Here is a 26,848-nt window from a genome sequence, read left to right as displayed (position 1 = left end):
GGGTGAGACAGCAAAGCTACCTGACGGGTGCTAGTAAAACAAAGATCTGCAAGCATATTCAACTCAGAGCAAAAACAACATCCAGTACTTAGATTTCAAGATGAAACTACCAGGAACAGATGCTATGACGACCCTTCTATTGATTGGCGCTGAAAAGCTACGCCTCGTCTTTTCATTTGCCTCAAATGTCCCCTGCCTCTAGCTTCCTTTGTCTCTGAGTAATTTAAGTCACACGGCCATTTTTGTTATTCTAGATTGAGGCTCTCTCTCGATATCGTCTCCAGGAAACTCAGCGTCCAAAGCTTACCAAAATCTGCTTCCGGTACCTTGAGCCCTGATTCTAAGCGATGAGCATTTGCAGTGAGGTTCTAAATGCATTCAACCGAATTACCAAACCAGATACCTGATGTCAACACAAGCTATATGCAATGGAGTGAATTGTAAATTAGTATTTGTCGAAGATTTGTTACCAAATAGTGATGTCACGTGTCACGTGACTTTCCTGCGTCCATGTCTGCCGGCTAGCAACCTGCTCTCCAACCATCTTGTACTCGGAACCAATTCATCAGCACGTGTCATTGTGACTCTTCCATGTTTCAAACAAGAATCTAGGTCATCTTGAAAATACGTGAAAGTTGGTCAGGTCTGATTATAACCTGGTTTCTGGTTGAAGTTTCTAAGGATACATTCGTCATCTCATCTCATCATCCATCATCTCATCTCATCATCCATCATCTCATCTCATCATCTCATCTCATCTCATCTCATCTCATCATCTTATCTCATCTCATCATCTCATCTCATCTCATCATCTCATCTCATCATCCATCCCGATTCGACAGCTGATCAAAGAGGCGCACTTGATGCGAAAAAAATGGCAGTTTTTTCATAGCACATCTCGATTCACAATTGAGATTTCCGACAGAGAAAAGAACATCTTCATAAAAATATACAAAAAGTCAAGCAGGTTATCCACTAGAGAAAAGTCCTAAATTAGCTTTCTCCTACTCATTGGCCACGATGGCTTAGAAATATACTTGCTCTTGGGAGCTTGGTAATAACTGAAGTATGAATCGATGACTCTCACAATTTACTTTCGGCATTGATGCGCGAAGATCCACATGTTCTCACATACGCTATGAGCTTCGTGATTGGGCGATCACCCTACTAGCACACAAGTAGTTGATGAAATCCTTGGCTTGACTGTATTTTCCACCCAATGACGAAGATTCAAAAGTTAAAGTTTACAAAGTAGCTAATGCAGTTCACATGTATCCCAGCCAAGGGGACAGACGCCAGCATGATGAGCCCGGTCCGGATGCAGTCACGAGCCGTGCCGCGTAAGCCGCCACATATGTCCGTGATGATTATATACATTCTTAAGCCCCTTTTCCCTATTAGCATTAGGATAAAGACCACTGTGACTATTCGACTATAGGCTTACTTGGTTGCATGCCTGCAGTATGCCCCTAATAGCCAGCTCGATCCGGCTTAGCTAGAAAGGGTTACTTAGGTGAAAATCATCAATTTTGCATCGGGTCCTTCTAATGCGGGGTCAACGCATCAGACAATAATAAACGAAGAATATGTCTTTACAGCTTAGTATGTTCGTCTCGATAATCAGTTTACAGTGTGAGCGTCTGATAGATGGACTGAGTTATGTGACCGCGTCTGGCTACGAATACTAAGTGAATGCCTTCTATTCATGCCCAACAGTCAGCAATCTCCACAGAGCATTCTATGTACTAGGATCAAGGCTCCCCATGCTATAAACTGCCGAGGAGAGATACTGAACGATCGACAGTATAGCTGCTTGATGTGCACGGGAATGAGGAGTTGCCGCTGCCGATGGCGGTGAGAATAATTGCAATTACAGCCTTGTATCTCAACAATGATTTAAGAGTAAGCACTATTGGGAACACAGATCTAATGCTAAAATGGTGGTATTGCAGATCTGCACCTCCCCAACTCCAATGACAACAATGCACTGGGGACTGGACATATGAATAACCAAGCGATGTAGTGATATAACGGAAAGAAGATTGTTCTCGTTCACAGATTCTTTGCTGCCATCATGGTTCACCTTATACCAGTTTTCACTGCTGCCTTTCTGGCTTCCAATGTATTTGCACACGGCGATATCAACAAGGAAATCTTGAGAAGAAAAGCCCATCTCAACCACCCAGAACGTCGGAGCGTTCTGGATTGCAAGCGGAGTCTTGTAGATTCCGGGTGGGTCAGGGAGCAGCACCAAAGGCGCGAGGACAGGCTTCATGAACTGCGTGTCGAAGCCGGCTTTGCACAAATGCACGAGTTGGTTCGTCGCGACCCTGTAGAAGTTGAATCGAGCTATGGTAAAAAGGCGGCATGCACGCTCGATGTCGAGCAAACTGAGGGCCCTTTCTGTAAGTTCCTAAATCCAGGAGACGAAAAGTATGTCTGCTAATACATCTTGAGATGTTTCGGGCGAACTCGTTCGGAAGAATATCGTGTCTGGCCAGATAGGCCCGAAAGCACATGTCGACATTAATCTGATCGACGTACGGAATTGCAAGCCCATCAAAGGTGCTTATATCGAGCTATGGGGAGCTAACGTGACTGGTGTCTACTCTGGCGTGCAATCCACTGCCAACGGCGATGGCTCCTCAGACCTTTCCTCGAATGCCCTGCGTGGCCTACAGCCAACAGATGATGGCGGCACTGCTTCCTTCATCACGCTCCTTCCAGGACACTATGGCACCCGTGCAAATCATCTGCACAGTAAAACACCCATCTGTTACTCCATGCTTCGAAACTAATGATCTTAGCTCTGGTTCACCATGACGCCAAACTCCTTCCGAACAACACCATCACAGGTGGTACTATTTCTCACGTTGGTCAATTTTACTTTGACCAGGACTTCCTCTTTGACCTCGAGACATCCTATCCCTACACCTTGAACAAACAACCCTATATATTCAATGCGAATGATGCGCTATTTGCCTACGCTAATGCAACCGACGATGATCCTATCATGGAGGTCGTGATGATCGGCAAAACCTTGGAGGACGGATTGTATGCAACTATTGACGTGGGCATCAACCCTAATGCAATCCAGAATTGGACATCTCCTGTCGGGAAGTGGACCCCCGAAGGTACGGTGCTTGATCCCGATAGTCGATGGGCGGGATGGCCAGGGCCAAGTCCCGGAAGCTCACCTGTATCTTCGCTTTCAGCATCACCATCGCCATCACCCTCCTCAGCTCCGTAGAATGGTGGCTCATATGGTCAAAACTTTGTAATAAGACAAGCCGCTTATATACAACATGACGCAACCAATATCTCCAGTCTTCCATTCAGTTCTCTTCAAGAGACTGAACTTTAAATACCGCACATAGCTAATGGAACAAAATAACTCACGTCTTATACGGATGATCCATATTAGGTTGTTCAAGATCCTTAGCTCATATTCACATTCATTGAAAGTATATGTAAGATGACAACATGATGTGTGGCGATGCAGGGATACAGTGAGTGAAGTGCAGAACTTAGGGGCAATTACCTTTACGTATGCCAACACCTCCCACACTGGCCCTCCGCCTACATTAGGGCCCGCTCCGATCCGTGCCAAGGGGACTGTTCCCTTTCCCTAAATCATGTCGAATTCAACAAATGCATCGAGTAACGGTTGAGCCGGGTTTGTAAGTTCTAGCCACACGCGATACGTAAGATGCGTCTCAAAGCCCATTGGGACGTATTTGCTGTTCTATATGCTACTGGTTTTGGAGCACAGGTCTCTCTTCGCTGCCCCTACAGCATGGCAATAGTTTACTTGATGTTAGTGTACACTAGCTGCAGGATGAGAGTGCGGGGATAGAGTTTCAGTAGATTCGTTACCCTGCTTTGATCGACGAGCCCCTGTTATCTTTCTCCCTTTGATGGTGTCCCCACATATGACTCTCTTCGCCCAACCCGAGTCTACACCAATAGAATGCCGACCCTGCACCACTCAGCTGACGCGTGATTACAATTCGAGCGTTGCCATATGTACAGATTGTGTCCGACTTCTCTTGGTAAAGCACCTCAATCAGAATCGGTCAAGGTGGGCCTATTCAAGCCACTCTCATTACAAAGATCCTCAGTCCCAGGTACGGCCCACTGAACCCATCCAAATCGACGAATACATTTGATATAATTACACCCACAAATCTAACGCGTCTATTTCTTGCATCACTTGTACTTTCTACCGATAATTGATCCAACTAAGAGCAAATTTCACATATGATACAGTCTACGGTTATATCCCGTCAATGGTATTCTTATATAGAGTTCCGGTCTGCATTTTCGCCATGTTAACACTCTCGTTCAACTTCCAAACCATACCTACTATCTGGCATGACGAAAATCATACGCTTCGCCTGCAATGTCCTTTCGTTCTTCGCCCTCACGGGCAAAGTTAGCGCAGAGAACAATAACCCAGGTCTGTTCGGACCGTTTCCCGACTGGCACATCGAGTACAAATCGTTGATATATCCCCCTCTGGGAGAAACCCCCGTTATCTGGCTGGCAGCACAAAGTCTCTTGATCGAATTGATGGGTAAATTCGAACCCATAGACTATGGGCTTTGGCCTGACATGAGTTACTTGGGCAAGCTACCAGGAGAAAAAGCAGGTGGATACCTGGCTGGTCTTTTGGTTCCTGCGGATGACGTCGAATTTTTCTTGAAACATCCAAAGAACAGCACCTTGGTCTACCCAGCTCTTGTCTGTAAAGATATCATGGAATCCTTGGTAGCGAAGATGAACAAGGTTCCTCAGACGAGCGATGTTCTAGAGTTTGGCGCAAACTACATCTTCGGAAATGGGTTCGTTACCGGATTTTCAAAATCGGTCTGCAAGACCCTGTACCCTGATTTCGTTAAGACCCTCAAGAAGAAGTCGAAGAAGAAGAAAAAGAAGGGTAAGATTGATGAAAAGACAATCAATACTGCACTAAATGCTGGGTTCAATAAGCTCACTAACGCGCTTCTCCTTGCCTTGGGTACTCATCAACCGGCCACAGCTCCATTCGTATCTCAATTGGAAGCACGCCTCCGATACATCGACCGCGCTCAAGATCTGGAAAGAACTTACAGTCGTCTCTTGAAGGAATTGACCTCCCAACAAACGCAATTTGCCTCGATTGCAGCTCACCAGCCTAATGCGTCGAAATCGCTAAGGGAATTCAACAAGCTGAGCTGCAATGCTTTGTCGCGACTTCCGCACAGAGACGCGAAAATCAACCTTGCACAATGGCACGAGACCGAGAATGCGACCGCTATGGTTGGAATGTTTGCTGAGATTTCTATCAAATCTCTCGAGTTTGCATTGCCCATCGGGGGTAGAATCACAGAGGCTGCACAAAGCGCGATAGTGTCGATGTCAAAGGTGCTCAAAGCGTTTGAAACAGTACCATACAGTCTCTTGAATGGGAGATCCCTGGAGGACTCAGTGCCAAGAGTTCAGTTGACGAAGAGAAAGAAGGATATCCCTGTGACCATGCACGAATCGACAAGATTACTGCCTCCTCTATCATCTACTAGCTTTTATTATGGGACTCAGATGGCATCACACCCAAGCACGAGGACCGAAAGTGCCACATCCCAAACCGCCATTGTTGATTCCGAAGCTTCTCAGCCATCTCCCACAGCTACCGCAATTCCTCCAAACGAAGAACCGCAACCAACACCCACTCTCTCCACCGCCTTCGCGAAGCGTCCACCCTTCCTCCTCAATTTCTGGAATTCCCACCCCTTCCTCGACAAATACCCCGCTCGCACCGTCATCGCCACGCAGTCTATACCCGCCAACGTCATGCCCACTCCCCTCGATCCCGCAAAGCTTGCCCAAGGCATCCGGCGTCCCAACCCTAACATCATCACACACGTAACAACCGTAACCGCACTTCCTACCCTCGTGAGAACTGTGCCGAGGATGGAAGTGCTAGTGAAGAGTGAGACTGCGACGGTGACGAGGACGAGGACACGGAGGATTACAAAATGGCATACCCAGACAAAGACGCACTATCAATGTTCAAGGCACAGCTAGTGAGTGCCATACGAAATTCATGGATATGTGTTTGTGCAATATGATCACACAATACATTGGTGGGATATAGGTGGAAGTGGTTGCGATTTAGGGGGTTCTCTTTCATGATGGAGGAAAGACTGGGTGAAGATGGCGAGGATGAAATTGCTAGAGCTTTGTATTGTTGAAGGAGTTGGTTGTTTTGATTTAGAGACACAAGGGTTGGATATCTATTTCTAGATGGACTAATGCTATGAGATTCGGCTGCTTGTTTGTTCATGCGCTCTTAATGCGTAGGGAGTATATTCCGCCCGGGGTTGAACGCCGATGAAAGATCGAGTAGCTATTCTTTTATGACGAGAGGCCTTGAGTCAGGAGGGACATCTCAAGGATTACGGTCCAATAGTATATTTGGAAGTATCTGACAAACCATAGAGTATCAAATAGAGTATTCTCATTGTTCATTTCTACCTGTTGAAATCGTGCTAGATAGTACAGCTACTATCTGACCTCCCCCTTTTCATAAATGCACTATGCATGCTCATTGACACTTTGCACCATTAGACGCTTAGCGATAGGTACCGTGAACCACATTGGCTTGTTGCCGAGAACCAGTTATTGCATAAAAAAACATTCTTCGAAACAACTAGAACGACTACTCAATACATAATTCCACGAAGATTTTCGCAAATCACCACCCGAAATTATACAGCGGAAAAACCCCACCTACTCCTCACTCCCATGCATTCCCACTCCCTCACCCTCACAACTTCGCCTCCACCGCCCCCACACTCTCCTTCGCCCTCGCCCCCGTAAAATCCACCCCAGCCGACGGCTCCACCGTCCCGCTCTTGTTCAAAATTCTCAGCTTCCTCAGCCTTGAAATCGGCTCATCATCATCTTGCTCGCGGATATAAAACGCCCAATCAGCCGTCGGATCAATCTCCGTCTGTGAATACCCATTGCCCAGCCAACTAAACCTGTTGCCTGTATACTTGACGTCCCAGTCGTCCATGCGCAGTTCCATCAGCGCCTCGATGTAGTGCAGTGTTGAGCCTGGCCAGAGCGCGGTGACGGGGCCATCGGGGCCGAGGGATTTGTACCAGGAGCGGCAAGGGTCGTTCCATACTGTTTTCTTCATGAATTCGTTTTTGAAGGCGATGAAGTCGTCGATTGCTTCTGCTTTTGGTGCGAAAGAGGATATGTTGTGGGTTTGGAAGCGGTCGATGAGCTTGCACATGTAGTCGGCTTGGGCTTCGATGGCGCTGAGGACGGGTCCGTTGCCGATCGGGCAGTTGGGACCGAGGAAGATGAGGTAGTTGGGGAAGTCGGCGGCAGCGAGGCCGAAGTAGGAGCGTGGTTCTTTGGACCAGGCGTCTTGGAGGTTGGTTCCCGAAGGGTTTATGACGGGGAAGCGTGGCTTGAAGGATGTGTTGAAGCCGGTGGCGCAGATGAGGACGTCGACGGGGTATTCATTTCCGTCGTCGCAGAGACAGCCACGCTCGGTTATTGCGTTGATCTCGCCGTATACTGTTTGTACGTTTGGCTTGCTGAGGGCTTCGAGGTAGCCCACGCCGGGTGTAAGTCGTCTGCAACCGGCTTGCCAATTTGGAATTAGGCGCTCCCTGAGGTATTCGTCCTGTAGCTTTTCTGACATTTGCTCGCGGAAGTAGGCTTCGGTTTCATTATGTATGTTTGTGTTTTTGAGGAAGACACCAAATTGGCCATTGAGACCTCGCTCAACATCCTTGCGGTAACCGCGCAAGACTCCGGGTTGTGTAGCAAATGCTAGCTTTTCACTGTCAGAGAAGACGTGTTGCTCGAGTCCTTGGACAGGTGAGACCCAAGCTGGCTCGCGAATGAATGTGGTCACTTTCTTTACATAGGGTTGGATTGTTGGAAGAACTTGGATGCCGGAAGAGCTTTGATGGGTTAATGTATGCTAGATACTGGGAAGTAAAGAAGGCTCACCCATTTCCAATAAGACCAACATTCTTGCCTTTTAGGTCAATACTCTCGTCCCAATTCGCAGTGTGCAGTAGTGTGCCTTTGTATTTTTCCAGACCCGGTATAGCGGGCCATTGCCAATTGTTCAGAATGCCTCCAGCATTCACTAAGATATCACAATGGTCATTCACAATCCGGCCAGTCTCGAGGTCTTTGACTTGCACGTTGTAACCTCCTTTTTGCTGGTTCCATTGTGCACTAATGACCTGGTGTTGGGTCTTGACATATTTATGGAGTCCGAACTTGAGTGCAAAGTCGTTGAAGTATGTGTATATCTCCTTGGAACTGGCGTAGACAGCCGACCAGTCAAGTTTCGGAAAAAAAGACCATGTATAGTTGTGTGAAGGTACATCGCATGCGCATCTGCAAGTGAAAATTAGTAATTGCCTTGCTTTTCTATAGATGGGTTGGTAAGGGCTAGTTGTGGGGCCAGAGTAGCATCGTCCCCGCATCCAAGATCTTAGCCGGTACTTACCCCGGATATCGGTTTTCATACCAAGTGCCGGATACTTCGGGATTTTTCTCATAGACCTGGAGACTGTAGTTGGAAAAATGTCTTTGCAGCTTGTATGCCATCAGAAGGCCTGAAGCACCGGCACCGATACATATGACGCGGACATGGCGTTGCGCATGAATTGGTCCTCGTAATCGGTATTGAGCATCCGATTCTGGACTGGCTGATGACGGGATGATAAATCCGTCTGCCATTTTGTGAAGGGGTTATATTATTCGAAAAAGGAACTATGAAGAAAGACAATATGATCAACAGCTTCGACCGGAGATATACAGGTTCTTAAACTCTATGGTTTTGACAGGATTACAACGCCCTGTTCCCAAAGAGTCAGGCATGCGATCGATCGCTCCACAATTTGAGTCAGGCTAGTCATGCGTCAAAATCTGGGGTTCGGCTAAGTGCATTCGAATTCATACCGGGGCACCGTTTAGTGTGGATGACTCGTAATAAGGAGGAAAGACGCAAGTAACACCCTGTAGCATGACGTGGCAAACGATTTCCGTAGCTAGGTAATCATTGCATGACACGGGAACTCGAAAACTGACCCTTGAAAATTGGACCGAATATCAGTGGGCGACTCGTGCGAGCCCTGGATAGTCAGCACGATGAAGTTGTCGGAATACAGTATCAAATGTAAATCTCCAGGCGAGGTGGAGCTAGCAGTTACAGTTGGGGCGGAGAAAACAAGTCTGCCGAGATGACCCCGACTTTGATGAATGTTGTTGGCAAAGGCGTTTCGTACATATGCAGAATATATGATATCGTATGAATGAATGGTCGGCCAAGAACTGGATGAATGCACTTGCGCCACTCTCTATGAGACTGTATAACCGCCGTCTGCAACTAAGTTGGCCCCAATCATGTAACTAGCCGCATCGGAATGCAGAAATGCGACACAATCGCCAATCTCTTCCATTTCTGAGTAGCGACGAATTGGAACCTTCAACCTCTCTTGCTCTATCATGTCGCCTTTGCTCATGGTTTCCCTGACCAGCGGCGTCAACACATAGCCAGGGGATATGGCATTGATTCTGATACCCTTGTGTGCGAATGCGAGTGCGTCAGATTTGGTAAGACCGACAACTGCATGTTTGCTTGTAGCGTATGCTGTAGCCGGGACATTTAGCGGTGGTGCTACCACGCCGTACATGGACGCTACGTTGACGATTGACCCCCGATAAGAGCGATAAGAGTCTGATAATTTGTCTTGCTTCAGCATCTGCCGGATCTGCGCGCGCTGACATTGCCAGACAGCAATCGTATTCACAGACATGATCTTCTCGAAGTCGTCTCTTGGTATTTGATCCGATGTTTTGATCATGCCGCCGATTCCTGCATTGTTGACCGCGTAGTCCAATCTACCGAATTCTTTAACAGTCTTTTCTATGCTATCATCAACAGCTTTTTCGTCGGTAACATCTAACTCGAACTCCTTGACCAAGACATTAGGCGATATCTTGTTTAGTTGGCCGACCGTCTTTGATACGGGGTTTCGATCGACGAGGGCGAATGAGCGTACTCCCTGCCTTGCAAGAGCATATGCAGTGTGCTGTCCGATGCCTTGATCATGTTAGCCACAGGAATTACGAGGCCTGACGCATCAGTCTGTTGGACATACCAGAGCCAGCACCAGTAATGTATGCAACTCCTTTCAAGGCGAAAGACATGGCAACAAGATTAGTATGAAGTTGCAAATTACACGCTTTTGTAAAGGTATTGAATTCCAGTACGTCTATAGGCCATCATTCTCCCAGCTGCCTTCACTACATCCCCGCTACTAGATTGGGACTAGCATCTTACAAGCTGCAATTCGGGAAGCTGTTCGGATGCACGGATGCCGGAAGGAGGGTGATGCGCAATGTTGCAAGGCGGCTCGCGCGCGGGGTAGGTGTGCTTTGAGAAGGTCGGATGTTCTTTTCCCGCTCATTGTGAGCCTGAATGAACCTAGTCTGCTGCATGTATGTTGTTTGTTCCATTGCAGATGGAGTAAGATGATTATCAAAGCCGCGTAGGTTTGGAGACGGCGACCCATCAGGATGAATTGAAGTTGGCTTTGTCTATCATGCAGTGGTGTGACACAGGTTTCGCGTACATAGTGGTTCCAGTACTATGCAAAGATGTTTTATCAACACTAATTTCAGAGTTTCAGTAGGATTTCCAATTGAGACTGCTTTGGAAGATCACAAAAAGGGGTTGTTGGCTGCTAGTATGGTCATTGGTAAAAGCACGTGACTTCGTGTCGCTAGCGCGGCTATGCAAAACATCCACCGCCACACTCCCCATGCCCTTGCCCACATCCCCCTCATCAACGCGATGCGCGCCCCACAATGACACCAACCCCGCACAGAATCGCGCAAACCTCGACCGAAGTCAAGCGACAACATCGAAAAAATGGCCCAGTTCTCAGTGAGCGGCAAAGGAAGCAGTTGGAGCGCGAATTGGAGTTGAACAAGCGGGCCACATATGCACGAGAGGCCGAAGAGCGCCGGAAAGCCGCGAAAAAGAAACGTACGGAGAAAGAAGCAAAGGAAGCCGCAGCCAGAAAGCAGCTGGGGGTTGGATTGGCGACACAGTTGATTGGATACAGTCACACTCAAGCGCAGCTGAAGAATGGGATGGAAGCGTTTCTTGGGTTGAATAAGAAAAGAAACGATGACGAAAAACGCAAAAAGGAGTTAGAAATCACAAGGAAGTTAGAGGAGGCGGTTTCCAACCTGGAACAGGAGCCATGGGATGACGAAGAGGAAGACAAGGATAAGGACCTTGACTTGCCCCAGTTGAATGCTTCATTGGGCGAACAATGGGCGGATGACGACTTGGACGACGACTCTCTTTTGGAAGCACACAACCTAGTCATGTCAGATTCAGCTGAGGAAACCCATGCGAACGTACCGCCACTACCATCTGCCGCTCAAGTCACGACAGGCCCGCCACTCCCCTCGATTGCGCCAAAGCCTTGTCCTGTCAAAGAGGACCCTGATTTTACCCGCACCCACGGGCCTATAAATAGAACAGTAGAGGCTTATCTTAATAAACTGGCTGGGTCTCCGATAGAATTCCTCTCTCAGGATGTCTCTTTGAAGACGCCTGGATGGGACCCGGCTCTAGGCCTATTGCACAAACTCAATCCTGTTGGAATACCCCCGCATCGGCTGCGCCTTAAAGTTGGTTGTGTTGTCACTTTACTCAAAGACTTGCATACGAGCAGTCAACTGTCGAAGAGTCAACATCTTCGTATTCTGCGATCTGAGAATGACCGACTGGAATGTTTGGTTTTGGATGGACGTCTAAAAGGTACTAAAACATTCCTTATCCGGATTCCCTTCTGTGCAAAATACAGAAACTTGGACCAATATCCATTCCAACGTACGCAGTTTCCTGTTTCCGTTGCCATCAATTATACGTCATCTCAACCGCCACGGGAGGCACCGCAAGCTGGGTTCAAATTACCCTCCATCCCAGGCCGAATAACGCCTCCTATCTTATCCAGAAGGATGACGCTACCAGGGCCACAAGCAAAGCCTCAAGTAAACTCGAATCCAGACTTCAAGCTTCCCGGTCTTCCAGCGTCAAAATCAACCCTGTCAAATATTTCGAACACAACAGCTGCTGCAGAAACATCCTCAAAGACAACCGCATCGTCAGTACCAGCCGATTGCTGGGATGACTTCTTCGAAAGCAGTACGCAAATTTCGCGTGAAATCGCATGCGAAGCAAGGCCCGAAGTAATGGGAAATACCACTACTTTTACTACCAATTCGCTTTCCATGGTTGACGGCTTTCCCCCAATGTCGACCCAAGATCTAAACTTTTCCCTCGACGATCTAGATGACGAGCCTGTTCGTAGTGTCACTAATCAACCAAAACTCCAGACCACTCCTATGGCGTCAAAAATCATGCCGACAGCACTTCCAGAGAGGGCACCTTCTCCACAAGCCCAAAAGACGGCTTATGTTGCATCTGTGGCACTACGAGTGGAGCCATTAGCTGCGTCATTGAAGTGTGGCCCTACCATGAAATCTACACATACACCAGCACGCTCATCTGCAGTCACAAACAGCAACAGACCTTCGATGTCTAATAAGAAAATAGCTGGAAAATGTTTGAATCCAGGACCTTTTGCGACAGGTCTTGACGCTGAACTTGCAAAGCTCAGAGCCTCACAGCTACCGAAGTCAATGTCCGTGGCTAATACAAAGCGGAGAGCCACTACAGCACCATCTAGAACGCATGCGCCGCCAGCGAAAAGGCAATGCGCGGTCAATTCGCATCCTACGTTGGCATCCAAGCCGGCTGTCACAACAGCAACGGACAACTCGTTCGACGACTTTGTCATGTCGACTCAAGAAGCGGCATCATTTTTTGATGATGACGATAATCTTAGCTTTGGGTCACCACCTATCGCAGTATGAATAACGAAACCGGGGCATGTGTGGATGATGCCAACATGAACTACCGTTTTAGGCTTTGGATATGATACCCTTTTCCTATCTCTCAACACCTAGAAGAAACAATAGTATTGTATTACTCTTATTCGCCTTACTCTCTTCTTGCTACTTACACAAGATATGGGTGATGAAATTTGCCGAAGTCTTCGCACCTATACCGAAGGAAGAAAACCTACTACAATATCCCCTCAAACTCCTCCGGCTCCAACCCCCACTTCTTACACAACTCCCTATACCTCTCTGTATACCCCTCTGCCTTATCTCTAAACCCCTGCGCTGTCTTCATCTGATCCCTCCCAACCTGATGCCTATGCGCCGAGTCCGGCCCATCTGCAACCCTCACAAACCGCGCATACGTCCAAATCTCAGGCAAAGGCGTATGCTGCGTGAGCCCCTGCCCACCGTACATCTGCATCGCCTCATCGATAACTTTCAGCAGCGCATTCGGCACCATAATCTTACTCTGCGCAATCGCATACTTGCCCGCCTTGTTACCCTGCAGATCCATGGTATCCGCTGCATTGAGAACGATCAATCGCATCGCATCAATCGTCATGCGCATATCCGCTATCCGCTCGATGTTGCTGTCAAACTCGCCGATGAACTTGCCCCGCGGTTTCTTGCGCGGCTCCATACATCGTACGAGCGCGAGTTCAAAGGCGCGTTCGGCTTGGCCTATGAGTCGCATGCAGTGGTGTATACGACCGGGTCCCAGTCGTCCTTGAGCGATTTCGAAGGCGCGGCCGGGTCCTAAGATGATGTTTTCGAGAGGCACCCGCACGTTGTCGTATACGTATTCGCCGTGGCCCTCGGGCGCCCAGTCGTAACCCATTATGCTGAGATTCCTAACCTGCCGGAGCCCGGGCGAATTGGCGGGCACGACGAGCGTTGTGTGTCTGTTCCAGGGATTGGGGTTAGAAGGGTCGGAACACCCCATTAGGATGAAGAGTTGCATCTCGGGGTTGTATTGGCAGTTGCCGTAGAGCTTGCGGCCGTTGATGATGACTTCTTTGTCTGTAATTTCCATTTTTATGCCGACTTGGGTTGCGTCTGAGGAGGCGACGTTGGGCTCGGTCATGCTGTAGGCGGAGGACATGTCGCCGTTCATGAGGGGGTAGAGCCATTTTTCTTTTTGAGATGGGGTGCAGTATTTTGCGAGGAGTTCGATGTTGCCGGTTTCCGGGGCGTGGCAGTTCATGGTCTACTTAGGAAGTCAGAAGGGTGCTTTGTTACTCGGTGTGTGTGAGTTTGGGAAAGGTGGATTTACCTGTGCTGCCCAGTACACTCTTCCCATTATCTCTGCGCAACATGAATACTCCAGATTCGTCAACCCAGGACTTTCAACGAAGTGGTTTGGTAGAAACAGATTCCATAGTCCTTGCGCCTTTGCCTTCTTCCGCAGCTCGTGGATGATGGCTGGAGTCTCCCATCTCGTCTTGCTTGCGCTAAGTTGAGCTTTGTATATGCGCTCTGCTGGTATACACTCGGTCTCGACCCATTCATATACTTGGTGTATCTTTGAGATTGCAATGGGACGCAACTTTGCTTTGACCCATGGTGGCATGCGCGAGAAGGCTGGGTGACTGTTGATGTCTGTGTCCATGTTTGAGGATGTCGGGGTGCGATCTACAATACGAGCATGTGTCGCGGGAAGAGTGAGAAGACGCGACTTGAACGTGTAGATCGAAAGTCATAATTGCAATTCGCATGACTCGCTGCTGCATGCTGTATGCATACCAAAAGACGCGTTAGCGGCGCGCTCGGGCGAGGCCGAGGCTACTTTGGAGTTTTGGAGTCTGACAGGATTCTTCGGAATTGTTTAGGCGTGAAGGTGGAGAGTGGGGGTGGAGTCCCGCCCCCGCACAATGCAGTGTGGAGAGGCTATGCTACTAGTACCACACTTCCTTACTCATGACACCAACAACATCCGTGATGCTGGATATGTGCATTATATCATGAATAGAGATAGCGCTCTCCAATTAGGATACTCGGCGATCTAGTTATATCACTGTGGAAACGACAGTTCTCCACATATGGAAAGGTCACCGCTGATGCGGCACTGCCTCCCGAATATTGGTCAGCGTGGATACACATACTCTCACAGAGGCTGGGTCTCTGAGGATTCAAGCGATCAATCTTACGTCTTAACAACAACTAAAGAACAATCTTATGGGAAATGGCTAACGAGGGTTTTGCAAAGCCATGGCTAGAGGTTTGTACGAACTTCGTAAAAGATCCTACATTTTATAGTGACCAATATTCAGTTCGAAGAAGAATTTGGAGAGCGTATAATTTTGGAGCCACCTCTTTCAAATATTTTCCAACAATACACACGTATAGGTGAGCTCATGGCAGCCAAATACGCGTTCCCTGCGCCAGATCCTTCTGTCAAAATAGAGGACACGGTGACGGAAAAAGGGCTCAAGCTGCGCATATATACACCTGAATCATACAAAGGCGGCAAGCCGGTATGTATGTATTATCATGGTGGAGGCTGGGCCATGGGCAACATAGACGGTGATGACCCTTTGAGCAGAGCCATTTCGAAGGCTGGCGATGTAGTGATTGTTTCCGTTGAATATGGACTTGCGCCCCAGAATGCGCATCCAGAATTGATAAACGAGTGTTTTGAGGCTCTGCAATGGGCTTTGCGAAATTCACAACGGCTGAACACCGCTGGGGGCAAGTTCCTCACGGCGGGCACTTCAGCTGGTGGACAGCTCGCATTAGGAACTGCACTGAGGGCTATAGATGACGGACTAGCAGAGCAGCTTGTGGGTGTTGTTGCCCTTATGCCGGCAACGGTCCATCCGGATGGGGTACCGGAGGAGTTGAAGGCTAAGTATACGGCTATGGAGGAACATGACCTGCATACTCTTAACACCGCAGGAGCAATGCGGACTTTCTGGGGTAACATAAAAACCCCCATTTCCATCCATGTGAAGTGCTAACATCACCTAGATGCTTTTGGTCCGCCGCCAACCGATCCTTATGGCTCCCCTCTCTTGCATTCTAGGATCAAGGATTTGAAGAAGGTGTACCTTGCCGTTACAGGACACGATACGCTGAGAGACGATGGTTTGCTTATGAGAGAGAAGCTCGATAGAGCAAGGTATTCACATCATAGACTTCTTTGATCATTGTACTAATGATCCTCTAGTGTGCCCAATCGGCTCGACATGTATGAAGGCTACCCGCACTTCTTTATGGCTTGGCCGTCTTCGAAGCTTGATGAGCCGAGGAAGAAATTCTTTGATCAAATGGTGGACGGAGTGAAGTTTGTCCTAGCATAAACACCTGTATCTCAGTTTCATACACGAATACATAACAACGTTTGCATATCATGTACATTATTCCTCGAGTGAAAGATGAAGGACTCATAAGCTGCACTAAGAAAATCCGTCGTCTCACAACTTTCATACTACTCATCAAACAGTAGGCTTTTTAATTGATTTTGGTGCGAGATTCGCTCTTCTAGGAAGACAAAAAAATACTTTATCTAGAAAAAGAGTGCAGTAGATTGATCGCAAAACCGCCAAGTAGTAATTGTATCCGTAAAACTCTCGACCCCGCTTCATACTCCCCGCAAGCGGACACTACCCAATACACCCAACCAATTACCGCTAGCTCATGACTTCGGAACCAATTTTCCGCTTGCTGTATTCAATGATTGCAAGTCAGCAAGTAGCGTTCCGAACCACCAAGATGACTCGTAGTATCATTTGTAGGCTTCACATGCTATGCCTGCCAATTGTGCGGAAATCCGGCAACAGATGGAACTTGTTTAGGTACAAATAGAGTTGGGGAAAAGGCCATAATAGTGCTCAAGAAGACACCTACTGGACCGCTAGAATATCAAAAAATCGACTGTAACCATGAAAGCCGGACAATGGGACCCGTAAGTTCCTACCTCCCTTACCCATACAATCCCAAGCATTCTCAATCCAGTATAAGTAAACAGCAAAAAGTCGTTATCAACGACATACCCAAGCCCACCCCAGAACCCTACCAATTCCTTGTCAAAATCCACTCCGCATCGCTATGCCACTCCGACCTCGGAATGAGCCTTCGCCCAGACTACCCCGTGACCCTTGGCCACGAAGGCGTCGGGCACATTGAATCTCTCGGCTCCTCAGCCTCAGGCCACGGGTTCTCCGTCGGCGACGCCATCGGCTTCAACTACTTCACCGGCTGCTGCTACACGTGCGATGGCTGCCAAGTGCACAATCTGCGGTGCGAGACGGGGAACCAGAAACTGCAAGGATTTGTGGCTGATGGGTTTTTTGCAGAGTATGCAGTTGTGGATTGGATGAATGCAGTGAAGTTACCTGAGAACCTTGAGATGAGGAGGGCGGCGCCGCTATTTTGTGCGGGGATTACAGCGTTTCATAGTGTGGATTCGTGTGAGTTGGAAAAGGGTATGTGGTTGGTGGTTGTGGGATGTGGGGGATTAGGGCAGTACGCTGTGCAGTATGCTAAAGCGGTATGTTTTTTTGCATTAGTTTTCGTGTTGGGTTTCAATCTTTTACTGGGGAAAGAGACAGGTGAATGGAATACTAATTGGATTTGCACAGATGAGTATTAAAACTATCGCCCTCGACATCAACGACTCTCAACTTGCCATGGCGAAGAAACTCGGCGCTGATGCGACTTTCAACTCCAAAACGAATTCAAACTATATAAATGAGATTAAGAAACTCACAAATGGAAAGGGATGTCACGCAGCGGCTGTCTATTCCGGTTCAAGCATGGCGTATGCTGGCGCACCAGATCTCTTACGTACTGGAGGGTTGCTAATGGTTATTGGAATTCCACCAAAAGGATTCGATTTTATCACTGCGTTTGATTTGACGACGGGCCGGTATCGGATCAAGGCCGAGAGCACGAGTATTCCGCAGAGGATGAAGAAGGCGGTGGAGTTTACTGGTAAACATGGTATACAGCCTGAAGTCGAGTATCGTAAATTGGAGGACTTGCCAAAGATGGTGGAGGATATGCAAAATGGTATGGCGGAGAAAAGGCAGGTTGTTGTGTTTTGATTACTGGAGGAACGGAATAGTAACGTCAAGAATCATGTGTAGTACATGGTTTTCGGCAAGATTCCAAATGATGTATTGTCTCTTCAAAGCTTCTTCCCGAACTCGACAATGCCTCCTTCATAACTTGGCCTTATTCATCTTTTCTGCGTCCTTCCTAGCCCACTCCTTGACAAGCTTCCTGACAATTTTGCCCGATGGCAGTTTTGGCACCTCATCTACAAATACAATACCACCCACGAGCTGTTTGTGCTTTGCCACCTTTTCCTTCATATGCTTGTGAATATCCTCCACAGTCGTCTTGCCCTTATACTCTTCTTTCAGCGTAACATAAGCGCGGGGCCACTCTTGACCACCGATCGTGATTCCCACAGCAGCTGCATCAGCAATGGGGTAAAATTGGAGTAGCACTGCCTCGAGCTCTGCAGGCGCAACTTGTAACGCATTCACTTTGATAAGTTCCTGCAGTCATGTTAGTACCTAAGTTAGACGGGCTGTATCCTTCCATCATATCTGGTTACCTTCTTGCGATCCACAATCCAAAACCATCCTTTCTTCGCAACGGCAACATCGCCAGTTTTCAACCAGCCATCTGGCGACAATGCCTCTCTCGTAGCTTCGGGATTACGCCAGTATCTTAGAAAGACCTGCGGTCCACGGATGTAGAAATCACCGGGTTGGCCTTCGGGCACTTCATTGCCGTCATCGTCGAGAAGCTTGGCCTCACAGTTTGGATCTAAATTGCCCACACTTCCGGAACTAGTGAATGTTAACAGTATTCGGGTTATTTATGATTCTTGCCTTACTCGTCTATTGTGCCACCGGCTACTTGCGTTCCTGCACAGGTGAGTTCAGTCATACCCCAGCCCTGTATGATCTCGCAGCCTAGCATCTTAGTTATCTCGTTCTGGAGCTCCTTTGACAACGGTGCTCCACCGGACAAGATGTCCGTGATACTACTCAGATCATAGTTTTTAGTTTCTGGTCTCTTATTCAGCATAATCAAGATGGGGGGTGCGAGCTGGAGGTGCGTGATCTTGTGATCTTGGATGATTCTTAGAAATTCGAGATACTCAAATTTCTGCATGATGTAGCATGGGACCTGGAGTTTCTGTGCCATGATCATAGTATACATCTGACCATAGGCGTGATACAATGGCAAGAAGGAGATCCATTTCTCAGCGGGTCGTGTGTCAGCAGTCCAGGGTTTTTTGGCAGATCGCATGAAGATAGTTTGCTCACTATTGGCGATCAAGTTGAAATGGCTCACTTCGACACCTTTCGACAACCCGGTAGTGCCAGATGAAAAGTTTACCGTTGCGGTGGTAGTAGTTGCTTCGTGTTCTGACAAAGTAGGAAATTCGTAGCCTTTCACTTCGGCCTGTGACGGAAGGAACTCTCTCCAGTCTCTACATGCTTCGACAGGTGCACAAGGCTCGTCGGAAAACAAAAAGACACGGCCTTCTGGCAGACCAGCACTTTTGGCGGCCGCGACTGCCACCTTTATCAAAGTGGGGTGTGCGAGAAGAATTTGGGCTTGGGTGTTGGTAACCTGGTGTACCATCTCTTAGATATGTTAGCCCACCACTGTGAACACGTGATGCGGAGGACTTACCTGAGAGGGTATAGGCTGGGTTGCCACCGCTGAATATACGTTTTGATCCAACGATTCCAAGATATGCGGCTGGGACAAAGAGGTGATTTGGCGTGAATATCATGACAACTTCTCCTGGTTTGCTACCAATTCGATCTAAACCCATTGCCAATCTTTTGGCCCATTGTAGCATGGACCGTGGTGTAAGGAAGTGCTCTGTATTTTTTGAATCAATCCAGAGCGGTGTATCAGAGGGGATCTGCGCTTGAGGAAATAGATAGTGCAACACATTGCATTTCGGGATGGTTAATGCGGGGAAAGGCGACGAATAAGGCATGTTGGCGGACGATGACAGGATGTGAGCTCAACCAGATCGATGTAGACTATGACAGTTATGTAGGAATGGAGAAATCAAGAGATTGACAAGAGAAAATAAGCCCACAATAGGTCAATTCTCGAGTCCCCCAAAACTACATGGTTTGTTGGCTGCAGCAGCCACCTCACATGACTAGTAGCTGCGGGAACCCCGGACCGCACAGACCGCACACCTTGTTACCGAGGGTAAGTACCTGGTTATCGGACTCCACTGACCGAGCTTCTCAGGGTTGGACTATCTTAGGCTAGTACTCACCTTATCAAGTATGGCATGCTGATAACCTATTACTCCGTCACTTTTCTGTAGTTTGTTTCCAATCGGGCAAATCCATCATGTCTGATATCAAGGACTTCAACCGCATGTTCAGCCTTGATGGTAAGGTTGCTTTAGTCACAGGAGGTAAAATTAAACGAGACTACTCAGCATGCAATCTTACTCACATTACCAGGTTCTAGGGGATTAGGTCTGCATACTGCGACTGCATTCCTCCTCGCCGGAGTAAAGAAGGTTTTCATCTCCGCGCGTAAGAACGAAGGGGAGCAAGGCATTGACCAAGCCGTCAAGAAACTCAACAAACTACCTGTTTCTGGAGTCGCAGTCGGCATTGCCGCTAATGTTGCAGATACTAAGGATATAGAAAGATTGGTGAGAAAGGTACAGGAAACGGACGATAAGTTAGATATTCTCGTGTGCAACGCGGGAGCCACTTGGGGTGGCCCTTTCGATCCCACGCCAGATTGGGCGAGTCAGAAGGTTTTGGACCTGAATATCCGGGGTGTCTTCAATCTTTGCAGATTGTATGTACGAAATGAAATACTCACAAGCGCGTCCGCTAAGAGCATCAGGTTCGCACCTCTATTGGAACGCGCTGGCTCTCGCATCTCTCCCTCTCGCATCATTATCGTATCCTCAACGGCTGGAACGACTGTGCCCCATGTAGGTGATCACGGGACTATCATGTATAGTATTTCCAAAGCAGCTGCACATCATTTGTCGCGACAGCTAGCAGTCGAGCTTGGGCCAAGGAACATCACAACAAATACCGTCGCGCCTGGCTTCTTCCCTTCAAAACTCGCTAATGGCTTGATTGACCTACTAGGTGGACAGCAGGAGCTGGAAGAAAGTAATCCTAGGAAGCGATTAGGAGAAGCTTCAGACATTGCTGGAGTGATGGTATTCTTGTGTAGTCCTGCGGCAGCGTATATCAATGGAGAAGATATAGCTGTGGACGGTGGAGTCAGACTAGCAAGTGGAAGGTATTCAAAAATATAAAGATTGACTGCTTTCCAACCGCACAGATATGATTTCGAATTCTTACTTGCTCTTGCCTTCAATCCTCGCCAGCTGCTTTTTCATACTAGTATTCGTCATCATCTCCTTCATATTGTCATCGCAGTACTCGGGTCCATCCCTGAAGTAAAAGTTGTTTCCGTTGACCTCCACCGTCAGCCCCCAGATTTCATTCTTGCTCTTCGTTATCCCCTTCGCGTCTTTCATTTCTGCGCCTTCAACTAGTTGCATAACAGTATCGGAGACGGTCTCGACTGGTGTAAAATACTCGGTCGGGAAGAACTTCCACTCCTCTTCCGTCATCAACGCCGTTTTGATAGTTCCAGGACAGATAGTAGATGTGCGTATGCCTTCATCGTGATACGCTACTGCGATTGCGCGATTGAAAAGTATCAATCCAGCTTTACTTCCACTGTAGATGGGGCAGAACTCGCTTGGATACAAGCCACCACAAGAAGCCGTCATGATCAGAACAGGATCGAATCCATCGCCTCCATTCTTGGCTTTGGTCTTCCGAAAATAGTGCAAAGCGAGATATGATGTATCAATCGCAGCTTTGTAGTTGATGTCGGCGCTAAACTTATTTGGTGGCGGGGGAGGTGGCCCGTTGAGATCATGCTTTGCATAGAAATTGTCTCTTTCCACGATACCAGCATTTGCAAATACGAAGTCGAGGCGTTCGGCCTTGTTCCAGGTTATTTCGAATGCAGAAATAAGAGACTGATAGCCTGTAATGTCGGCTTGATGGAAGAAGGCGTTCTTTAGTTCAGATACTGCTTTTTTGCCTGCTTCAGCGTTTTGGTCGACTATGTGGATGTCCCAGGTTTCGCTCGAGTTTGAAAGGGCCTTCGCAGTAGCGAAACCTATTCCCGACGCACCGCCTGTAATCAGGGCAACTTTTTTAGGCATCTCAGCAAGCGCCTTGAATGTGAATTATCCTCTTTTCAGGCTTCAAAAGATTCCAAACATTAATTAACGTATTTTGAAACGTCAAGGTTTTCCACGAAGTGCGAGACATATCCGGTGTAATACTATATTCCTTCTCCGCATCAAGGAAAGGAAGGGATCTTCCGGAAACAAGGAAACGCTTCTATCACAAATCTCGTAACCTCCGTTCTTTAAGCTTGTAATGATACATGATTTTCAGTTCTCCTCAAGTCGTCATCGCTATCCGTTGCGATGTTTTCGCTGCAAGATGTCGGTGCTACTCAACAACGAGCGTCTCCAGTCCATTCCCTGGCATGACTCTCGAACCTCTCGAACGTGTACGAGTAATTCATCTAACGATTCAAAGACAACTACGTGGCCGTCCAGTGCGGGATGTCCCATGGCATGACAGAGTGGTGTGCGGGGAAAGTGGAGTAGATGACTCGCTACTGCATACCATGACGGCAGCGGAAAACAATGCGCGAACAAGTTCGACATCAGCCGGAGCCCTGACTCTCCACCCACCAAGTCGTTGCCAAGCCATTTTCTCCACTTGCAGCGCTACCCACAGCTGCACAAGAATGTATTCGGGTCGGTCGGGACTGACCATCATGGGGCCCAATGCCACTTGGGTCAAGTTGTGCTACGCTCGCTTGGAACTGCATGTTCTCATTGAGTGGCACCATTCGAAACGAGAAGATCTAATCCCAGCCTTAATAACCCCTCTTGAATTCTTCTGCATTGAGTTTATCTGCTTACCTTTTCGTCATTTGCTTTCATTATAATATTCCAACAGCACTTTGCCCACTATGGCATTACAATACTCACCAAAGAGCCTCCCTAAACAGATATTCATTAACAATGAATATGTCAACTCCAAGTCTGCTAAGAAACTCACACTACATAACCCCAAGAATGGCGAGCTCATCGCCAACAATGTACCCCTAGCGGGTGAAGAAGACGTTGACGCTGCTGTCGATGCCGCCGAGAAGGCATTTCCTGCATGGAAGAAAATGAGCGCCACTCAACGGAGAGGCATACTGAACAAATTCGCCGAGCTGATCGAGAAAAACGCCAATGAAATCGCGCAACTAACGAGAATATCCCTGGGTTCGCCAGCGGCGTTTGGAGCCTTCGAGATAGGGCTATGTGCTGAGGTAGGTCACTTTGCAGCAACAACCTCCGGCTATTCAAACTTAGAAATCTGATTCTTCAACAGACCTTTAGATACAATGCTGGATTCATTGACAAGTTTGGCGGGGAGTCGTGGCCTCAAGAAGACGGTTTCCTCAAGATAGTCCGGTATATCCATTTCCACTTCGTATGTTATTCGGAAACTGACATGACTCTAGCAACGAGCCATTGGGCGTTGTAGCAGGCATAGTACCTTGGAACGGTCCCATTGGCACAATAGGCCTGAAAGCCGCACCGGCCCTCGCAACAGGAAACTGCTTCATCCTCAAGCCCTCTGAAAAAACGCCATTTTCCTCTCTTGCTCTCGGTACACTTATCAAGGAAGCCGGTTTCCCACCTGGAGTCTTCCAAATCCTGTCTGGAGACGGCAGCACCGGCGCCCTCATCGCCAGCCATATGCGCATCCGCAAAGTAAGTTTCACCGGCTCCATCGCCACTGGGAAGAAGATCCAAGAAATGGCCGCAAAATCCAATCTCAAGCGCGTCACCCTCGAGCTAGGCGGCAAGTCTCCAGCCGTCGTCTTTGACGACTGCAATCTGGAAAACGCGGTGAAATGGACGGCCGATGCCATCACGGCGAACACGGGCCAGGTGTGCTTTGCTGCTAGTCGCGTGTACGTGCAAGAAGGCATTTACGATGCGTTTATCGAAAAGTACAAGGCTGCGATGAAAGACAAGGTCAAGGAGATTGGAGATCCAGATAAGACGTCCACGAACATTGGGCCTCTTGTTGACGAAGCTCAATTCAAACGCGTGCAAGGCTTCATTGAGCGCGGTCAGGAAAAGGGCTACGGTACACTTGCTGTTGGCGGCAATCGCGTCGGTAATTCGGGATACTACATCGAGCCTACAGTCTTCACAGATATAGATGAGAAGTCTGAGCTACACTGCGAGGAAATCTTTGGTCCGGTTTCTGTGGTCAAATCATTCAAGACGGAAGAGGAGGTTATGGCGTTGTCGAACAACACCAATTTCGGACTCATGGCTGGCGTATTCACAACGGATATCAATAGGGCGCTGCGTGTAGCGAGTGAGTTTGACAGTGGTATGGTGGGTATCAACTGTGTCAGCTTGATGTTTATGAATACGCCGTTTGGAGGAAGTAAGGAGAGCGGACTGGGTAGGGAGTGTGGCATTCATGCGCTTAGGGCGTTCACGGAGCCGAAGACTATCATGATTAACATGAATTTCTAGATTGGTCGACTTGGGTTCAACAGACATTAAGTCTCTTACACCACGGGTTACGATCCATAGTAATAAGCTTGAGATCTTGGGTATTAACGAATTTCGTATATCGTAACAATCTTTTGTTCGTCCACTTATTTAGTAATGACTGGGCCACGCGCTGCGGCATAATGGAAATGTTCAATTTAGCTAGACTAATGCCTCCAACAGCGCCTTTCTACGGGATCAACTTTGCCTGGCGCATCCTGTCGAACACGGCCCACCACGTTTCTTTCGGTGTTCTCTCCTCCGTAAATCCCGTACTGTAGATCTTTGTCAAATCGAAATGCCTATCAAAGTCGAAGGCAGTCATGAGAAAATGCTCAGAGATTTGCATCCCACGGCCGCTATCAATGTGTCCGCTTTGCAGTCCGTACTTCTGCTCCGTCGCCCGCCAAGCGTCCATGTTTTCGTTGATAAATTTGCGTATGTCAATTGGTTCGGCGAGAGGCTCCGTGGCCTCGAGACCAAAGTACGAACAGAGAATAGGCCATTTGGCCTCCCAGTTGTATGGCGTCTTGGAGTCTCCGAGGTTATAAACAGCACCCTTGGTGGTAGAGGGAGAAAGGGTAAGATGAATTGTTTGACGTGCAATCATATCGCTGCTTGCGTCGTTACTCAGGGCCTTCCAGGTTCCTACCGTGCCAGGAAATGGACATTTTGCTCCCTCGCCGTGAACGACCTTGAATACGCTTAGGTAAAATGCTACCGACGTAGCAATGGAGTAGTAGTTCTTATTTGGCACGAAGCCGACGACGAGATCGGTTCTAGTTTCTAGGAAGCTCCATTTCTTATCTTTGGCGTATTTTGTGATGAATTCTATCTGCGCATGGTAAAATAAGTGTTCGGCATGTGGGCTGGGAATGGGTGGAGCTGATTCGGAAAGGGGAGGCGAGGGAAGAGCAGGAACCGACGAGCCAGGGGGAATCGTCGATTCATACCAAGAGAGATTGGCGCGGAGATGACAACCATCTGCCAAGTCAGTCCATGTCCTACCTTGTAGTCAGAATAATTGTGACTTACAGATTTTAGTCCCAATCTGCAGTACAATGAATTCAAGAGCTGGACATAGCTTGTCAACTGCTTTGACTGCCTTTGAGAACATTTCCAGTGCCTCGTCGAGCTCTTTCTTTACATCCAAACCCGCTTTGTATGCAAAATAGTATACATGGGTTATCTCCGCGATATCGGGAATCTTCTCGACCAAGTCCTTCTCAAGACCCTCTTGGCTATGAGCGAGCAGGTCGACACCAGTGACCATATTGAGACGAGGATCTTCCGACCATAGCGTTTGAGAGAGGGTAATTGGACGGTTCGAGAGAGCGTGAGCGCGCTTCCAGGTGCCCTTTGCGGGATAATCAGCGAGGATCTCATTAATGAAACCCCAGCCTGTTTGGTCGCACGCAAATCAGTTTGCTAAGCCGCCACATACGCTGCCTTTACTGACCTGTTACGCCCGAGGCGCCAAATACGAGCGCAGATTTTGACATTGTTCAATGGATGTGATTCTATTGCGCAAAACAATTGGAGATAGAGAGAGATGAAAGCTTGCTGCAACTTTAGCTCTATACGATAGCTGTTCCAGACATATTCTACCTGGTATGTCGGATGTTTGCTGAGATGCTGTCAACGTAATTTTTTTTGGTCACGCCAGGCCGCGTTGTCAGCAAGAGAGGTTAGCTAAAGCAGCTAAATTGACTAGCAGGGCATCAATCAGTTAGGGCAACCAGACGAGTCAAGCAGTCAGCATTCGCACCAACAAGTAGTGAAGGCAAAATGCAACTTAACGTGCACCATTCACCATTCCCTATGAGTTGTCAGCATGATGTTGCGGGGGACTCAATTCGCAGTATGCCCTTTAATAGTATCCCATGCTAATGCTATCCAAGAACTAAGGAGGATAGATGGCTGAGCCAACGATAATACTAGTGCAACATCAAGCCCGGGCGAGTTACCAGCAGTCTTTCGCTTAAATTGCTCGAGTAAACGAGCCGAACAAAGGCCGTTTTGCATGTCCTGCCATGTTTACCTAAAGATTTCTCCAGCTACAAAGACGTTTCATGATATGCGGGGAGCTGCGATAATAGCATAATAAGACTAAGTGTTCAGTATCTTGAACCCTTACACCAGTGGCGGCTAGAAGAATTCTTCGCTAATAATTGAGAAAGGCATTTCGCGTACGAGTAATGACAA

At 48.1% G+C, this 26,848-nt stretch overlaps 13 protein-coding genes across 13 annotated transcripts; 6 read left to right on the top strand and 7 right to left on the bottom strand.

Annotated features, from left to right (window-relative positions):
• Positions 1 to 2,074: 2,074 nt before the first annotated feature.
• Positions 2,075 to 3,250, top strand: COCMIDRAFT_21989 (uncharacterized protein; the record flags this gene model as incomplete). The annotated part of the gene is made up of 3 exons (XM_007684654.1): positions 2,075 to 2,405; positions 2,458 to 2,760; positions 2,808 to 3,250. 3 exons carry the CDS (start codon positions 2,075 to 2,077, stop codon positions 3,248 to 3,250), a joined length of 1,077 nt encoding a protein of 358 aa, XP_007682844.1.
• Positions 3,251 to 4,374: 1,124 nt separating this feature from the next.
• On the top strand, positions 4,375 to 6,066 carry COCMIDRAFT_21988 (uncharacterized protein; the record flags this gene model as incomplete). Its single annotated transcript, XM_007684653.1, has 1 exon — positions 4,375 to 6,066. One exon carries the CDS (start codon positions 4,375 to 4,377, stop codon positions 6,064 to 6,066), a length of 1,692 nt encoding a protein of 563 aa, XP_007682843.1.
• Positions 6,067 to 6,808: 742 nt separating this feature from the next.
• On the bottom strand, positions 6,809 to 8,760 carry COCMIDRAFT_81393 (uncharacterized protein; the record flags this gene model as incomplete). Its single annotated transcript, XM_007684759.1, has 3 exons — positions 6,809 to 7,967; positions 8,017 to 8,415; positions 8,528 to 8,760. The coding sequence occupies 3 exons, from the start codon at positions 8,758 to 8,760 to the stop codon at positions 6,809 to 6,811; spliced, it is 1,791 nt and encodes a 596-aa protein (XP_007682949.1).
• Positions 8,761 to 9,380: 620 nt separating this feature from the next.
• On the bottom strand, positions 9,381 to 10,233 carry COCMIDRAFT_21986 (uncharacterized protein; the record flags this gene model as incomplete). Its single annotated transcript, XM_007684652.1, has 2 exons — positions 9,381 to 10,126; positions 10,185 to 10,233. The coding sequence occupies 2 exons, from the start codon at positions 10,231 to 10,233 to the stop codon at positions 9,381 to 9,383; spliced, it is 795 nt and encodes a 264-aa protein (XP_007682842.1).
• A 2,956-nt stretch (positions 10,234 to 13,189) lies between these two features.
• Positions 13,190 to 14,617, bottom strand: COCMIDRAFT_81524 (uncharacterized protein; the record flags this gene model as incomplete). The annotated part of the gene is made up of 2 exons (XM_007684758.1): positions 13,190 to 14,215; positions 14,282 to 14,617. The coding sequence occupies 2 exons, from the start codon at positions 14,615 to 14,617 to the stop codon at positions 13,190 to 13,192; spliced, it is 1,362 nt and encodes a 453-aa protein (XP_007682948.1).
• A 573-nt stretch (positions 14,618 to 15,190) lies between these two features.
• Positions 15,191 to 16,307, top strand: COCMIDRAFT_32193 (uncharacterized protein; the record flags this gene model as incomplete). Its single annotated transcript, XM_007684677.1, has 4 exons — positions 15,191 to 15,226; positions 15,279 to 15,924; positions 15,976 to 16,126; positions 16,175 to 16,307. The coding sequence occupies 4 exons, from the start codon at positions 15,191 to 15,193 to the stop codon at positions 16,305 to 16,307; spliced, it is 966 nt and encodes a 321-aa protein (XP_007682867.1).
• A 582-nt stretch (positions 16,308 to 16,889) lies between these two features.
• On the top strand, positions 16,890 to 18,053 carry COCMIDRAFT_32192 (uncharacterized protein; the record flags this gene model as incomplete). The annotated part of the gene is made up of 3 exons (XM_007684676.1): positions 16,890 to 16,912; positions 16,969 to 17,497; positions 17,589 to 18,053. 3 exons carry the CDS (start codon positions 16,890 to 16,892, stop codon positions 18,051 to 18,053), a joined length of 1,017 nt encoding a protein of 338 aa, XP_007682866.1.
• A 117-nt stretch (positions 18,054 to 18,170) lies between these two features.
• On the bottom strand, positions 18,171 to 19,981 carry COCMIDRAFT_81338 (uncharacterized protein; the record flags this gene model as incomplete). The annotated part of the gene is made up of 4 exons (XM_007684757.1): positions 18,171 to 18,512; positions 18,572 to 18,809; positions 18,857 to 19,616; positions 19,666 to 19,981. The coding sequence occupies 4 exons, from the start codon at positions 19,979 to 19,981 to the stop codon at positions 18,171 to 18,173; spliced, it is 1,656 nt and encodes a 551-aa protein (XP_007682947.1).
• Positions 19,982 to 20,352: 371 nt separating this feature from the next.
• COCMIDRAFT_821 (uncharacterized protein) lies at positions 20,353 to 21,292 on the top strand (the record flags this gene model as incomplete). Its single annotated transcript, XM_007684627.1, has 3 exons — positions 20,353 to 20,419; positions 20,469 to 20,817; positions 20,866 to 21,292. The coding sequence occupies 3 exons, from the start codon at positions 20,353 to 20,355 to the stop codon at positions 21,290 to 21,292; spliced, it is 843 nt and encodes a 280-aa protein (XP_007682817.1).
• A 42-nt stretch (positions 21,293 to 21,334) lies between these two features.
• On the bottom strand, positions 21,335 to 22,219 carry COCMIDRAFT_81488 (uncharacterized protein; the record flags this gene model as incomplete). The annotated part of the gene is made up of 1 exon (XM_007684756.1): positions 21,335 to 22,219. One exon carries the CDS (start codon positions 22,217 to 22,219, stop codon positions 21,335 to 21,337), a length of 885 nt encoding a protein of 294 aa, XP_007682946.1.
• A 258-nt stretch (positions 22,220 to 22,477) lies between these two features.
• On the bottom strand, positions 22,478 to 22,735 carry COCMIDRAFT_81407 (uncharacterized protein; the record flags this gene model as incomplete). Its single annotated transcript, XM_007684755.1, has 1 exon — positions 22,478 to 22,735. The coding sequence occupies one exon, from the start codon at positions 22,733 to 22,735 to the stop codon at positions 22,478 to 22,480; it is 258 nt and encodes an 85-aa protein (XP_007682945.1).
• A 311-nt stretch (positions 22,736 to 23,046) lies between these two features.
• COCMIDRAFT_81305 (uncharacterized protein) lies at positions 23,047 to 24,625 on the top strand (the record flags this gene model as incomplete). The annotated part of the gene is made up of 3 exons (XM_007684754.1): positions 23,047 to 23,394; positions 23,457 to 23,539; positions 23,590 to 24,625. The coding sequence occupies 3 exons, from the start codon at positions 23,047 to 23,049 to the stop codon at positions 24,623 to 24,625; spliced, it is 1,467 nt and encodes a 488-aa protein (XP_007682944.1).
• A 208-nt stretch (positions 24,626 to 24,833) lies between these two features.
• On the bottom strand, positions 24,834 to 26,145 carry COCMIDRAFT_21977 (uncharacterized protein; the record flags this gene model as incomplete). The annotated part of the gene is made up of 3 exons (XM_007684651.1): positions 24,834 to 25,627; positions 25,679 to 26,044; positions 26,103 to 26,145. 3 exons carry the CDS (start codon positions 26,143 to 26,145, stop codon positions 24,834 to 24,836), a joined length of 1,203 nt encoding a protein of 400 aa, XP_007682841.1.
• Between the last annotated feature and the right edge of the window lie 703 nt (positions 26,146 to 26,848).

Source organism: Bipolaris oryzae (genome assembly GCF_000523455.1).
Source record: "Bipolaris oryzae ATCC 44560 unplaced genomic scaffold scaffold_4, whole genome shotgun sequence".
Taxonomy (NCBI): Eukaryota; Fungi; Ascomycota; class Dothideomycetes; order Pleosporales; family Pleosporaceae; genus Bipolaris; species Bipolaris oryzae.
The sequence above is the reverse complement of the archived record's forward strand: the minus strand, read 5'-3'. Positions and strand labels throughout refer to the sequence as shown.